Below are 15772 nucleotides of genomic sequence, written 5' to 3'. Positions count from 1 at the left end.
CTGAGGGTTGAGTGTCTTTGGAACTCTCTTCTCCAGAGAGCAGTGGAGGCAGGATCATTGAATATTTTTAAGGCAGAGGTGGATGGCTGCTTGACGAACAAAGGAGTCAAAGGGTATCGGGGGTAAGTGGGAAAGTGGAGTTGACGCCACAACCAGATCACCACCATCTTATTAAATGGTGGAGTAGGCACGAAGGAGCCGAATGGCCTACTCCTGCTCCGAATTCAAATGTTCATATTCATTTGATGACAACAAAGGCATTACCATTATTGGAATACAACAGTCTGAAATCAAACTGTATGTTTGGAGGGGCCTAACTTTTACACTTCCTTGGAGTCATCTTAACTTACTCAGAATAGCGTGGTATTGTGACAGAGGATTAACAGAACATATTAAAACTGTGACTATAAACCATATTCAGAGCTCGTTCCCAAAACAGCAAGTAGTTGCAACTACTCACAAAATACTTCTTGGCAAATCGTTCCCATTGCCACTTAATCAATAATCCTTACTAAAAGAACTTTAATGACAACACTTTCAACCTTTTCCACATAAAATGTACACACTATTCTGACATAACACATCAGATGCAGGTGCTTTATGTTAATAAACCATCAACCTGTAAAGTTGTACCCTATATCATTATATTTTATTATTCAAGGTCACATTTGATTTTCTGAAGTGCATCCGGTTGAAGAGATGAGCATTAAAAAAGGTACATCCCGTCTACATGAAGTAACAGAAGGTCAGTATGCATTTTCACCCAGCTGTGCAGTGCTACCTGTGCCATAAATTATATAGACCACCTATTATTCAATTTATCCACAATGTTTATTTCCTTCTTGTGAACTTTTCCTCCAGTCAAAAGTTCCAACAGCAATTAGTTTTTCATCACTGTTTTAGTTGTCCCTTTAGATCACTGAAATTACTTGCAATAAGGTGCCCCTGACCACAGTTTAGCTAAAGATTTAAGAAAGCAGCCAACAGGATGATGCACTGAATTTTGTACACTACACAGAAGAAAAGGTCAATTAAGTTGACTTGTTCCACAACCGGAGCTACGGATCAGTGGATGGGGTAGCTGTTGAACAGGCAGATACCGAGTGCAGAGAGTCTGTGAGGAAGGTTAGACAGTTGACAGGGCAAAGTTGCAGCCAGTATGATGGGTTGAGGTGTGTCTATTTTAACGCAAGAAGTGTCAGGAATAAGGGTGATGAACTTAGAGCATGGATCAGAACTTGGAGCTACGATGTCGTGGCCATTACGGAGACGTGGCTATCACAGCGGCAGGAATGGATGTTGGATGTTCCGGGGTTTAGATGTTTCAAAAGGAATAGGGAGGGCGGTAAAAGAGGTGGGGGAGGGGCATTGCTAATCAGGGATAGTATCACAGCTGCAGAAAGGGAGGTCGTCGAGGAGGGTTTGTCTACTGAGTCATTATGGGTGGAAGTCAGAAACAGGAAAGGAGCAGTCACTTTGTTGGGAGTTTTCTATAGACCCCCCCAATAGCAACAGAGACATGGAGGAACAGATTGGGAGGCAGATTTTGGAAAGGTGCAGAAGTAACAGGGTTGTTGTCATGGGTGACTTCAACTTCCCTAACATTGATTGGAACCTCCTTAGTGCAAATAGTTTGGATGGAGCAGTTTTTGTCAGGTGTGTCCAGGAAGGTTTCCTGACTCAATATGTAGATAGGCCGACTAGAGGGGAGACTATGTTGGACTTGGTGCTTGGCAACGAACCAGGCCAGGTGGCAGATCTCTCGGTGGGAGAGCATTTCGGTGATAGTGATCACAACTCCCTGACCTTTACTATAGTCATGGAGAGGGACAAAAGCAGACGGGATGGGAAAATATTTAATTGGGGGAGGGGGAATTACAATGCTATTAGGCAAGAACTGCGGAGCATAAATTGGGAACAGACGTTCTCAGGGAAATGCACGACAGAAATGTGGAGGTTGTTTAGGGAGCACTTGCTGCGACTGCTGGATAGGTTTGTCCCGATGAGGCAGGGAAGGGATGGTAGGGTGAAGGAACCTTGGATGACAAGAGATGTGGAACAGCTAGTCAAGAGGAAGAAGGAAGCTTACTTAAGGTTGAGGAAGCAAGGATCAGACAGGGCTCTAGAGGGTTACAAGGTAGCCAGGAAGGAACTGAAGAATGGACTTAGGAAAGCTAGAAGGGGACATGAAAAAGTCTTGGCGGGTAGGATTAAGGAAAATCCCAAGGCGTTCTACACTTATGTGAGGAACAAGAGGATGGCCAGTGTGAAGGTAGGGCCGATCAGGGATAGTGGAGGGAACTTGTGCCTGGAGTCAGAGGAGGTAGGGGAGGTCCTAAATGAATAATTTGCTTCAGTATTCACTAGTGAGAAGGACCTGGTCGTTTGTGAGGACAGCGTGGAAAAGGTTGATATGCTCGAACAGGTTGAGGATAAGAGGGAGGATGTGCTGGAAATTTTGAATGATATGAGGACAGATAAGTCCCCGGGGCCAGACGGGATATACCCAAGGATATTACGGGAAGCGAGGGAAGAGATTGCTGCGCCTTTGGCGATGATCTTTGCGTCTTCACTGATCACTGGAGTAGTACCGGATGATTGGAGGGTGGCAAATGTTGTTCCCTTGTTCAAGAAAGGGAATAGGGATAACCCTGGGAATTATAGACCAGTCAGTCTTACGTCGGTAGTGGGCAAATTATTGGAGAGGATTCTGAGAGACAGGATTTATGATTATTTGGAAAAGCATGGTTTGATTAGAGACAGTCAGCATGGCTTTGTGAGGGGCAGGTCATGCCTCACAAGCCTTATTGAATTCTTTGAAGATGTGACAAAACAGATTGATGAAGGAAGAGCAGTGGATGTGGTGTATATGGATTTTAGCAAGGCGTTTGATAAGGTTCCCCATGGTAGGCTCATTCAGAAAGTAAGGAGGCATGGGATTCAGGGAAAGTTGGCTGTCTGGATACAAAATTGGCTGGCCCATAGAAGTCAGAGGGTGGTAGTAGATGGAAAGTATTCAGCATGGAGCTCGGTGACCAGTGATGTTCCACAAGGATCTGTTCTGGGACCTCTGCTCTTTGTGATTTTTATAAATGACTTGGATGAGGAAGTGGAAGGCTGGGTTAGCAAGTTTGCCGATGACACGAAGGTTGCTGGAGTTGTGGATAGTGTGGAAAGCTGTTGTAGGTTGCAACGGGACATTGACAGGATGCAGAGCTGGGCTGAGAAATGGCAGATGGAGTTCAACCTGAAAAAGTGTGAAGTGATTCATTTTGGAAGGTCGAATTTGAATACAGAATACAGGCTTAAAGACAGGATTCATGGTAGTGTGGAGGAACAGAGGGATATTAGGGTCCATGTCCATAGATCGCTCAAAGTTGCCACCCAAGTTGATAGGGTTGTGAAGAAGGCGTAGGGTGTGTTGGCTTTCATTAACAGGTGGATTGAGTTTAAGAGCCGCGAGGTTATGCTGCAGCTCTATAAGGCCCTGGTTCGACCACACTTGGAATATTGTGTTCAGTTCTGGTCGCCTCATTATAGGAAGGATGTGGAAGCTTTAGAGAGGGTGCAGAGCAGATTTACCAGGATGCTGCCTGGACTGGAGGGCATGTCCTACGAAGAAAGATTGAGGGAGCTAGGGCTTTTCTCATTGGAGCGAAGAAGGATGAGAGGTGACTTGATAGAGGGGTACAAGATGATGAGAGGTATAGATAGAGTGGATAGCCAGAGACTTTTTCCCAGGGTGGACAGGGCCATCACCAGGGGGCATAATTTTAAGGTGATTAGAGGAAGGTTTCGGGGAGATGTCAGAGGTAGGTTCTTTACACAGAGAGTGGTGGGTGCGTGGAATGCGCTGCCAGCGGTGGTAGTAGAAGCAGATACATTAGGGGCATTTAAGCGACCCTTGGATAGGTACATGGATGATAGTAGAATGAAGGGTATGTAGGTAGTTTGATCTTAGAGTAAGTTAAAGGTTCGGCACAACATCGTGGGCCGAAGGGCCTGTACTGTGCTGGCTGTACTGTTCTATGTATAATCTATACCAAGAGTTTGACTTAATTTCTCTCTGATCTCCAAAGCTAATCAATCTCCAGAATATACATCAATCCCCACAAGCAATCTATTTTGTTTCCAGAAAGGAAGACAAACACATTCCAATTCAGTAGTTCATATTGTGCTACCTTTCACATACGTCTGGATCCAAGCAAAACTAACCTGAACAATGAATTGCTTAACTCTCCAATAGCTGTAATTTAAGAGTTCCACATTTCATGAAAAAAAGCCGAATTATCGTTAAGGTTTTCTTAACTAGAAAAAATCTAAAACCAACTCCATTTAACTGTCTATACATGGCACTGCAGATTCCGTGTTACAGAAATTCCAGCTGTCCAGTCACAATTCTTACATTTAAAACGGGTCAAGCTAAATTGCAGAAAATTGAAAAATTAAATTCTTTAATTCTATCAGGTTCAGCAAAATGCCTTTTAATTCCAATTACTGTTTGATTGTAACCCATATTTTGAGCATACAGTGCAGCTTGTACAGTATATATGGTATTAGATGATGCAAAGACTGCTTGAGTTGTGTACCTATCATAACCTCTGCATCACCAACTCGTTCTTTCACACTAAACCGTCACCAGGTTTCATGGCGGCACCCAAGATCGCGTCGTTGGCACCAGCTGGACCTCATTGTCACAAGGCGAGCCTCCTTAAACAGTGTTCAAATCACACGCAGCTTCCAGTGCGGACTGCGACACCGACCACTCCCTGGTGTGCAGCAAGGTTAGACTCAGACCAAAGAAGTTGCATCATTCCAAGCAGAAGGGCCACCCGTGCATCAACACGAGCAGAATTTCTCATCCACAGCTGTTACAAAAATTTCTAAATTCACTTGTAACAGCCCTTCAAAACACTCCCACAGGGGATGCTGAGACCAAGTGGGCCCACATCAGAGATGCCATCTATGAGTCAGCTTTGACCACCTACGACAAACGTGCGAAGAGAAATGCAGACTGGTTTCAATCTCATAATGAAGAGCTGGAACCTGTCATAGCCGCTAAGCGCATTGCACTGTTGAACTACAAGAAAGCCCTCAGCGAGTTAACATCCGTAGCACTTAAAGCAGCCAGAAGCACTGCACAAAGAACAGCCAGGCGCTGCGCAAATGACTACTGGCAGCACCTATGCAGTCGTATTCAGCTGGCCTCAGACACCGGAAACATCAGAGGAATGTATGATGGCATTAAGCGAGCTTTTGGGCCAACCATCAAGAAGATCGCCCCCCTCAAATCTAAATCAGGGGACATAATCACCGACCAACGCAAACAAATGGACCACTGGGTTGAGCACTACCTAGAACTGTACTCCAGGGAGAATGTTGTCACTGAGACTGCCCTCAATGCAGCCCAGCCTCCACCAGTCATGGATGAGCTGGACATACAGCCAACAAAATCGGAACTCAGTGATGCCATTGATTCTCTAGCCAGCGGAAAAGGCCCTGGGAAGGACAGCATTACCCCTGAAATAATCAAGAGTGCCAAGCCTGCTATACTCTCGGCAATACATGAACTGCCATGCCTGTGCTGGGACGAGGGAGCAGTACCCCAGGACATGCGCGATGCCAATATCATCACCCTCTATAAAAACAAAGGTGACCATGGTGACTGCAACAACTACCGTGGAATCTCCCTGCTCAGCATAGTGGGGAAAGTCTTTGCTTGAGTCACTCTAAACAGGCTCCAGAAGCTGGCCGAGCGCGTCTACCCTGAGGCACAGTGTGGCTTTCGTGCAGAGAGATCGACCGTTGACATGCTGTTCTCCCTTCGTCAGATACAGGAGAAATGCCGCGAACAACAGATGCCCCTCTACATTGCTTTCATTGATCTCACCAAAGCCTTTTGACCTCGTCAGCAGACGTGGTCTCTTCAGACTACTAGAAAAGATTGGATGTCCACCAAAGCTACTAAGTATCAACTCATTCCATGACAATATGAAAGGCACAATTCAACATGGCGGCACCTCATCAGACCCCTTTCCTATCCTGAGTGGTGTGAAACAGGGCTGTGTTCTCGCACCCACACTTTTTAGGATCTTCTCCCTGCTGCTTTCACAGGCGTTCAAGTCTTCTGAAGAAGGAATTTTCCTCCACACAAGATCAGGGGGCAAGTTGTTCAACCTTGCCCATCTAAGAGCGAAGACCAAAGTACGGAAAGTCCTCATCAGGGAACTCCTCTTTGCTGACGATGCTGCTTTAACATCTCACACAGGTTTGCGGCTGCCTGCAATAAATTTGGCCTAACCATCAGCCTCAGGAAAACAAACATCATGGGGCAGGACGTCAGAAATGCTCCATCCATCAATATTGGCGACCACGCTCTGGAAGTGGTTCAAGAGTTCGCCTACCCAGGCTCAACTATCACCAGTAACCTGTCTCTAGATGCAGAAATCAACAAGCGCATGGGAAAGGCTTGCACTGCTATGTCCAGACTGGCCAACAGGGTGTGGGAAAATGGCGCACTGACACGGAACACAAAAGTCCGAGTGTATCAAGCCTGCGTCCTCAGTACCTTGCTCTATGGCAGCGAGGCCTGGACAACGTATGTCAGCCAAGAGCGACGTCTCAATTCATTCCGTCTTCGCTGCCTCCGGAGAATACTTGGCATCAGGTGGCAGGACCGTATCTCCAACACAGAAGTCCTCGAGGCGGCCAACATCCCCAGCTTGTACACACTACTGAGTCGGCGGCGCTTGAGATGGCTTGGCCATGTGAGCCGCATGGAAGATGGCAGGATCCCCAAAGACACATTGTACAGCGAGCTCGCCACTGGTATCAGACCCACCGGCCGTCCATGTCTCCACTTTAAAGACGTCTGCAAACGCGACATGAAGTCCTGTAACATTGATCACAAGTCGTGGGAGTCAGTTGCCAGCGTTCGCCAGAGCTGGCGGGCAGCCATAAAGACGGGGCTAAAGTGTGACGAGTCGAAGAGACTTAGCAGTTGGCAGGAAAAAAGACAAAAGCGCAAGGGGAGAGCCAACTGTGTAACAGCCCCGACAAACAAATTTTTCTGCAGCTCCTGTGGAAGAGCCTGTCACTCTAGAATTGGCCTTTCTAGCCACTCCAGGCGCTGCTCCACACACCACTGACCATCTCCAGGCGCTTACCCATTGTCTCTCGAGATAAGGAGGCCAAAGAAGAAGATGATGAGCAGTTTGCCAGCGTTCCTGCACATGATGCTATTTGGTAGCTCCTGCTGCACATTACAGGCAGAATTTAATGCGGCCATTTAAGGCAGGTATAGTGGCGTGATTGGGGGGGGGGGCGGAAATGGAGAATCGCAACAGAGCCTTCCGCACAGAAATTAGACCTTGTGATGTCGGTTCCAGATTTTGCCCGTAGCAGGAAAGTACGAGGGGCATTGACACCCCGACGCGACAGTGAGCTATTTTAAATTGCAGAACTGATCTTTTAAATGTATTTAATTATCATTAATTGCAATTTAATGACAGGCTTTCGACTGTGTGAACAGAGGGCAGCACTCACATGCGTTAAAACCTGACTGCATCAAGGTGAGAAGCCATTTGCTGCAATGGGGAACCAGTCCTAAGCATTGCTGCTTCGGGGAAGGGGCGGGGGGTCGGAGGCCATTGACAAACTGTGTTGCTGTGGGCTGTGCAAGGGACCTCGGGGGCTCCACGAGGGGATTCGGGGGTCTCTGCAAGGGTTCAGTGCTGGGGGGTGGGGGGGTGGGGGGGTGGGAGTGTGGAGGGTTTGCTAGGGTTCAGTGTGGATGTATTGGGTTACCAAACAGATGTAGTTGTTCGGTCACAATGCTGGAACAGAGAGTGAACCATCATCAAGGTTGGGCTCTGGGGTCCATCAGGGACTCCGCCGAGAGAATTGTCAAAAGCTCAGTTGCCAAGGCAGGGTTGACTTAGTAGCAACAGCAATCTGCAGGCCCACCTTGCATGGGTCTCATACACCCTGTATTTCTGGATCCCCGTGGCATAATGCAGCACCAAGAGGCAGTTGCACCTGTCCACAAAGCTCCACAACGAGAGCAACTGCAGCCTGTCAGGCCAAGAAGGGCCCATGTACGCCAGAGAGTTTACCGGACTCAGATCAGCTACCTCCAAATGTCCACGCACCATTATCAAAGACTACAGCTCTCTAGAGAGGCCGTCACCAACTTAGGCGCCTTGCTGCAGGATGAGTGGCAACCTATAGGATTTGGGGGTCACCCTGTGCCAGTGGTACTGAAGATCATCATAGCCCTAAACTTTTACGCATCTGGATTTTTCTAGGGATCCAACATAGGCATGTTTGGGGTCTCTCAGACAGCAGCCCACTGCTGCATCAAAGAGGTGACCAATGCCCTATTCAAGAGGGCCAGAGACTATGTGCACGACTGGGCTACTGGACCAACACTGACAGTCAGGCCGAAAGAGCCATTGGGTTCGGAGCCATCCCTGGGTTTCCCCGCAAGGTGTGATAGATTGCACACATGTGGCTATCAAGGTTCCCAAAGGCCAGCCAACCACCGTCATTGACAGGAAGGACTTCCATGATATCAATGTTCAACTGGTCTGCGGGCACCGAAAGCGTTTCCCACATGTTTGTGCCCGTTTCCCAAGAGGTAGCCATGACGCTTACATGTTTCGACTCCCAGGTGCCACAACTTTTCAGGCCCCCCGCTCACCCGCAGGGATGGATTCTCGGGGACAAGGTGTATCCATTGAAGACTTGGCTTCATACGCCTGTAAGGAACCCTTGCAATGCAGTGGAGGAGAGGTACAACAATTGCTACGGCTCCACTCTAGCGACCATCAAGCAGGCCATTGGGCGACTGAAGATGAGATTCCACTGCCTCGATCAATCTGGTGCAGCCCTGCAGTATGCCCCAGCAAGGGTCTCATGAGACATGGAGGTCTGCTGTGCATTGCACAATCTAGCATTGTAGACGAGGGAGGACCTACACAATGATGAGATGCCTAAGCAGCACTCATCCACTGACAAACAGGATGCAGAGGAAGTAAAGGGACAAGTAGCAATCGATGAAGACATGGCGCTAGAGGCCAGACAGGTTGAGCACCACACAAAGAAGGAAAGAGACAACTCACAATTACCTGTTTCCAGCCACCCTGATGTCCACTCACTGAGAATGCAATAAAGATTCACCTTCAGGCATGAATTCTGTCACCGCCTTTCCATTTGTGTTCCCTGACTGGTGACCAGCTGCAACACGCACTCGTGCTCTTGGGAGAACATATGTTAATGAGGGTTGTGGTCACATGGCCACAATGACAGCTAATGATTTGCACAGAAGAACCTTTAATTGTTGGCGACATTACCTATTATCTACACCCATGGGGTCCCAAGTGTGACTAGATGGTTTTCTTCAAGTGTTTGCAAGTTCGCCTAGTGGTGTGATCCCTGCAACAGCAGCTGGGTTGGAGGTAGGCCGCTAATCAGGCTGCCCTTTGGCCTGCGAAGAGTTTGGCGGGCATCCTCTGGCTGTCTGAGGCCTGGGAGACCTTGGCTGCCTGAGGGTGTCCTGCACCGGTGCAGGTCTCTCCTCAGGCATCATGGCAGCTGGAGCTGGGCTCACTGACGGAGGGGTTGAGGAGCCAGTGTCCTCGCTCGGAGCACCCTCAGCTGCGGAGGACAGCCTCTGCTCCTCCCTTGGAAGGCTCACTTGAACCTCCCTGCTCACCAGAGGAGGAGGAGGAGGAGCGGGCAAAGTCCCCAGGCTCCTGTTCCTTCTCTCATCTTGCCATTGTTGCGTTGAACTCATGGCCAAGGTGATGGTATGCAAGTCTGCACACATTTGTGGTATCTGGCTCTCCATGAGAGTCACCAACCACTCAATGGAGGAAGCCATGCGCTTAGATGCCTGAGACATGGCAGCACTCATGGCATGGATGGACTACTCCATCGTCCGTTCATGGCTGCACATGGCCTTTGGCATCTCCGCCACATGTCACCTTACCTCTTTTTGCAATCCAGCATGCCCTGTGCTATCGACACCAGAGGCTCGTCATCTGCCTGGGGCTCAGCATGTGCCTGGCCACCCACAGTCCTCCGACTTTTGGAGACCTCAGCTGTCTCGGCCTCAGCCAGCTGCTCGGGCATGTGTGTGGTGCCCTCACCAGCTTATGACCCTGATTCTAATGCCAAGTGGTTACCCACCAATGTGAAAGTATCTGCGCTGGTGCAAGGTGCAGGAGAGTCACGGGATGGTGCATCCTCTGAGTGGTCTTCCACCTCAGAGGTGGATGACTGTCCCCCTGTGGCTGCGGTCTCCTGCGCACGCCAACCTGCACGAGAGAACACAAACATGTGGGTTAGGTTGTGCAGATCTTGTCATGTGTGATGTGGTTCGCCATAATTAATGAGCATGTCGATAGAAGCCAATCCTCACTGTCTTGCGCAGGGTCTCTCGTCACCCTGTCCAAAATTGTATGGCTGCCCTGAGTCCCTGCCAGTTGCAAGATCTCTTTCTCAACAGTAGCGTAAGGACGCAGATCAGGGACTCCTCCATTAGTCCGGTCTGTCTCTTTCCTATTATCCTGCAAGAGGAAGGACGGAGATAGTAGAGACTGGCAGAGAGGTTAACATGACATTTCTGCTACTATCAGACCCTTGTCCCCAACTGGGGGATCTGATATCTCTCATGCTGACACATCTATCAAAAGAGTTAATGGTGGTGAGCTATGAAGGACTGTTTCCTCTGACCAAGATACAGCCATGCATCTGTCAGGATGAGGTCCTAACCTCGCCCCATTGCCATTGGCGTAATAGTGTCACCCTCCCCATTTCACGCAGCCTCCCACATTTCTGCATGCAATCCCCAAAAAGGCGACTGGTAAGGAGCACTCACCTTGGCAAAATGCAGGAGGTCGTGACCCTCTTCCTGCACTGGACCCAGTTGCATTGGGTGAACTCATGGTTGCTGACCTCCTCTGTGATCTTCACCCAGACTTACTTGGTCAGGTGGGAGGACCTCCTGCCATCACTGGGGAAGAGACCCCCCCGCCTTTCCTTGATAGCCTGAAGGAGAATCTGCAGCATCACAAAACTGTGGGGCCACCCTTTGTCTTGCCTCGGCCATCATTTTCTGTCCTCCTCAGGGGGGGGTTACAGGAACGAGTTACGATAAGTTTAAAGCTGCTGCAAGCTGCCAATGAATCTAAGGCAGGAATAAATGCAGGGCTGGCAGGCTTTTAAATATGACGTCAGCCCCAGCACCTGTGTCATCTGACGCCGTAATGGGCAACTCTCATCCCACCCCCGCCATATGTTTCTTTGGGGGGGGGGGCATATCTCCAATAAGCAAAATGGCCACATGATCGCAGAGGGGCACCTGCCCACACGACAGATGGGAACAGTGCCCATTTCCAGAATCAATGAACTCAGCCCTATGAATAAGGACATGTTTGGGTTCAACTGCATGTCCTCTCAGTCAAACTGCCTACAGCTATTCATTGTTTCAGATTTCACTTGAAGAAAGGTCACTTGGGTGAGAAACTGGAGGGCTATGCTGCCTGCTGTCAGTATATTTTGATACAATGTAAAATTTATTGCCCTTACTGCAAAATTTGTTCAATTTTTTAAAAAAAATTCCGAACTAAAAAGGACAAAGTAGGATTAACATAAAAAAAGAAAAACTTGTATCAAATGAAGGGGAATAGGGACAGAGAAAATCTCAGTTCCTAGAACACAAAATAGAACTATTATATAAAGTATAACTTTGCAGCATTGTGACCAGAGACAGCAGGTTTTGTCCTGAAAGTCCAAGACTTATTAATTGTACACGAAGTTCCCATTTCTATTGAAAAGAGTTAAGTATTTTCAACACTATTGTTCAAGATGACATCAGCTTCATGAAGACATTCGGCAGTGTAATTACATGTTAAAACAAACCCAGAAGAGAGATCAAATTAAGGTAAAAAAGTTAGAAAATTGATGAAAGAATACTGCACAGAGGGTGCAGTCAACAGCTCAGAATTTAAGCATAAAGCTTCCTAAAAGACTGTCTGCAGTTTTAAAAACAATGCTTTGGTGATATTTTGGTCTTCACTTTCTTTGTGCAGTACATATTAACGGTGCAACTTTTACTGGCATCATCGCCTAGAGACAGCCGTTAAGAAAAATACAATTGAAGAATCACAGTAGAAACCTGCAAGTCTTTTAATTCACTGCAGAAAAATGCTAATATCAGTGCATCTAAATTCAAAATATACACAACATTAAGGTTCAAAATGAATGAGCCTGAAAGATAATTTGTTCATCTTTTAGTTTAAAATAGTTCCCATAACCAGTCATGGAGAGCGAAGTTGAACTCTCACTCAACTTTGGCATAAAAACATTGTAAAGTACTAACTATCTCTAAAAATCATTTTGTAGACCACTTGGCCCCAAATCCTATGGATAACTCCCACTCAGAACCCTTGGGAGCCAAGCTTAGCTCCACTTTTTAAAAAAAATCTGTTTTCAGAGTTATATTTAATGCTTTACCTCTAATCTCACATGAGATTACACTAACACCAAGGAATGCTCAAGGATGAAGACACATCATTGCAATGCTTTACTTTGTCCAAAATCTAAACTTTAACTTAACATGAGAAAACTGAACTTTAAAAAGAAAAAAAACTGCCAGGTTAAAGTGATTACTTATTGATAGTCATCACAAAACTATAGGTATCAGCGATAACCTCTGGTCACAGTAACAATTGCTGTTTAATGCAAAATGCATTCATACCTGAATCCTGGTTCGATTTAGATTCTGACAGACTGACAGCAGAAGCATCACGTGACTGGTCAATCATTCCAATATTAACTTTGTGCTTGTATGGATCTAAGGCACCCAATAGCCCTAAGACACGGATAGCCTACAGAGAAAAATGTGACATACCTCCTGTTAAATAATGAGAAAAGTCACTTTTGAAAAAAAACCCACATAGTGATTTGACAGTTTTTGAAACAGAAACAGAAATACACCATTTAGCCCCTTGAGCCTGTTCCACCATTCAATGAGATCGTGGCTGATCTGCAAGCTAACTCATTATACCCACCTTTGCTCCATATCCCTTAATACCTTTGGTTATCAAATATCTATCAATCTCAGATTTAAAATGAACAACTGATCTAGCATCAACTGCCCTTTGCAGAAGGGAGTTCCAAACTTCTACCACCCTTTGCGTGAAGAAGTGTTTTCTAATATCATGCCTGAAAGGTCTGGCTCTAATTTATAGACCATGCCCCATAGTGCTAGACTTCCCAAACAGCAGAAATATAGTTTCTCTCTATCTACCCTATCTGTTCCCATTAACATCTTGAAAACTTTGATCAATTCACCCCGAACCTTCTAAATTCCAGGGAATACAACCCTAATTTGTGTATTTGTGAAATACAACCATCACTCTCACAGGTCGCTTGCACAAACTGTTTTATTTATATCTATAATAACAAATATTTGCAACAGGGTTCAAAATAGTCATTTCAGCGGAATATAAACTTTGAGACGATTATGTCCAGATGAAGACAAAGAATGCTTTTTGTTTTTTATTTAAGTAACTTAATTAAGATTTCTGGGCTTTGTCCTAAAATTCTACGAAAAAATTCACAACTTTGTAATTTGGTTACATTTTGATGATAAAGAAATCCAACTATCTGAAATAAAAACACAACGTACTGAAGATAGACAGCAAGTTAGTCAACATTTGAAAAAAAGGATAAGTAGGGGCTCTTTGTCAGAATGGTCTCAGGTCTCCAACCTAAACATTTAGCTACTCCTTCATTCATCAGTCTTTTTATCTTTCACATGCTGGCAGAGTTGCTGTATATTTCCAACACAGTTTGTTTATATTTATAACACAAGCAGATGTATTGTTCACATAGTCTGGAGCTCAGTTATGATGTTTAGCTGAACCCTGCCTCTTCCTTTAAGGCCACAATTCCAGTACTCTTAACAAAAGAGGGCGGGGGCGACATGATAGAGGTTTACAAAGTTATGAGCGGCATGGACAGAGTGGATAGTCAGAAGCTTTTTCCCAGGGTGGAAGAGTCAGTTACTAGGGGACAGAGGTTTAAGGTGCGAGGGGCATAGTTTAGAGGGGATGTGCGAGGCAAGTTCTTTACACAGAGGGTGGGGAGTGCCTGGAACTTGCTGCTGGGGGAGATGGTGGAAGCAGGTACGATAGCGACGTTTCAGAGGCATCTTGACAAATACATGAATAGAGGGATACGGTCCCCGGAACAGCAGAAGGTTTTAGTTTAGACAGGCATTGAGAGCGGCGCAGGCTTGGAGGGCCGAATGGCCTGTTCCTGTGCTGTACTGTTCTTTGCGAATAGACAAATCTAGGTGCTTACCATTACATATAAATTATTGAGATAAATTACAGGGAAGCCATAGCTGCTGCTTTTTTTAAAAAAAGGTTGTTTTGCACCGCCATGACAGATGTAGATGTAGAAAACTGAATGCATTCCAGCATATGAGCTAGCAAATAAAAAAGACATTATGTCACCTGAATAAATTTAAATTAGTTAAAATGGTATTGGGGACACAGGGGAGAGGGAAAGGGAGCACAGTTTTAATATCACCAATATATAGTGTTTTGTGAAATTGCCGTGGCAAGGAAGTTAGTACTTACGCTGCTGACGATATATATATGTGCATATTATATGTATGTAGTGTGCAAAAATTGTATATTTCACACCGACACTCCCATTCTTAACTAATCAAATTATTATACAAATACAACCTAGGGCCCAAAACAAAACATTGCTTATATGAACATAAAGGTGGACATAGTGAAGGTGAAGCTGGATGGATTTTTGGCAAATGAAGCAATGGCAGACATAAACCATGAGTATTTTATGCTATTTGGGACTGACCAGATGGACCACAATAATCTTGTCCAATGCTAGTCATGCCTCTGTTTAGAAGTTGTACAGAACTTAAACTGCAGTTACTGCAGGGCACAACAGATTTAGACAGTTCTGGAAAAACTCCGTCCTCCACTGCACTTGCTCACACAGAATTTGCTTGCAAAAGTACTTTTGTCCTGGATAACTTATTTAAAATGGGTGACGGCATCTGTGCCCACCTTTAAGTTCAATAACTCATGTAACTGGGGAGTCGGTGTCGTAGTGGTATTATCACTGGACTAGTAACCCAGAGACCCAGGGTATTGATCTGGAGACATGGGTTCGAATCCCACCACAGCGGAAGGTGGAATTTGAATTTAATTAATAACTCTGGAATTAAAAGCTAGTCTAATGATGGCCATGAAACCATTGTCGATAGTTGTAAAAACCCATCTGGTTCACTAATGTCCTTTAGGGAAGGAAATCTGCTGTCCTTACCTGGTCTGGCCTACATGTGACTCCAGACCCACAGCAATGTGGTTAACTCTTACATGCCCTCTGAAATGGCCGAGCAAGCCACTGAGTTGTACCTAACCGCTACGAAGTCAATGAAAAGGAATGAAACCGGACGGACCAACCGGCATCGACCTGCGCACTGGAAATGACAACGGCAAACCCAGCCCTGTCAGCCCTGCAAAGTCCTCCTTACTAACATCTGGGGGCTTGTGCCAAAGTTGGGACAGATGTCCCACAGACTAGTCAAGCAACAGCCTGACACTGTCATACCACGGAATCATACCTTACAGACAATGTCCCAGAGACTGCTATCGCTATCCCCGGGTATGCCCTGTCCCACCGGCAGGACAGACCCAGCAGTGGTGGCGGGACAGTGGTCTACAGT

General features: G+C 46.3%; 1 protein-coding gene across 1 annotated transcript in view; it reads right to left on the bottom strand.

Annotated features, from left to right (window-relative positions):
- mtor (mechanistic target of rapamycin kinase) overlaps nt 1-15772 on the bottom strand; it is a 432694-nt gene that overhangs the window by 307207 nt on the left and 109715 nt on the right. The window contains 1 exon segment of the mRNA XM_068017001.1: nt 12764-12893. Within this exon segment, the coding sequence (XP_067873102.1) occupies nt 12764-12893 (130 nt within the window).

The sequence above is a fragment of the Heterodontus francisci genome, chromosome 37, assembly GCF_036365525.1.
Source record: "Heterodontus francisci isolate sHetFra1 chromosome 37, sHetFra1.hap1, whole genome shotgun sequence".
Lineage (NCBI taxonomy): Eukaryota > Metazoa > Chordata > Chondrichthyes > Heterodontiformes > Heterodontidae > Heterodontus > Heterodontus francisci.
This window is presented reverse-complemented; position numbering and strand designations above follow the sequence as displayed.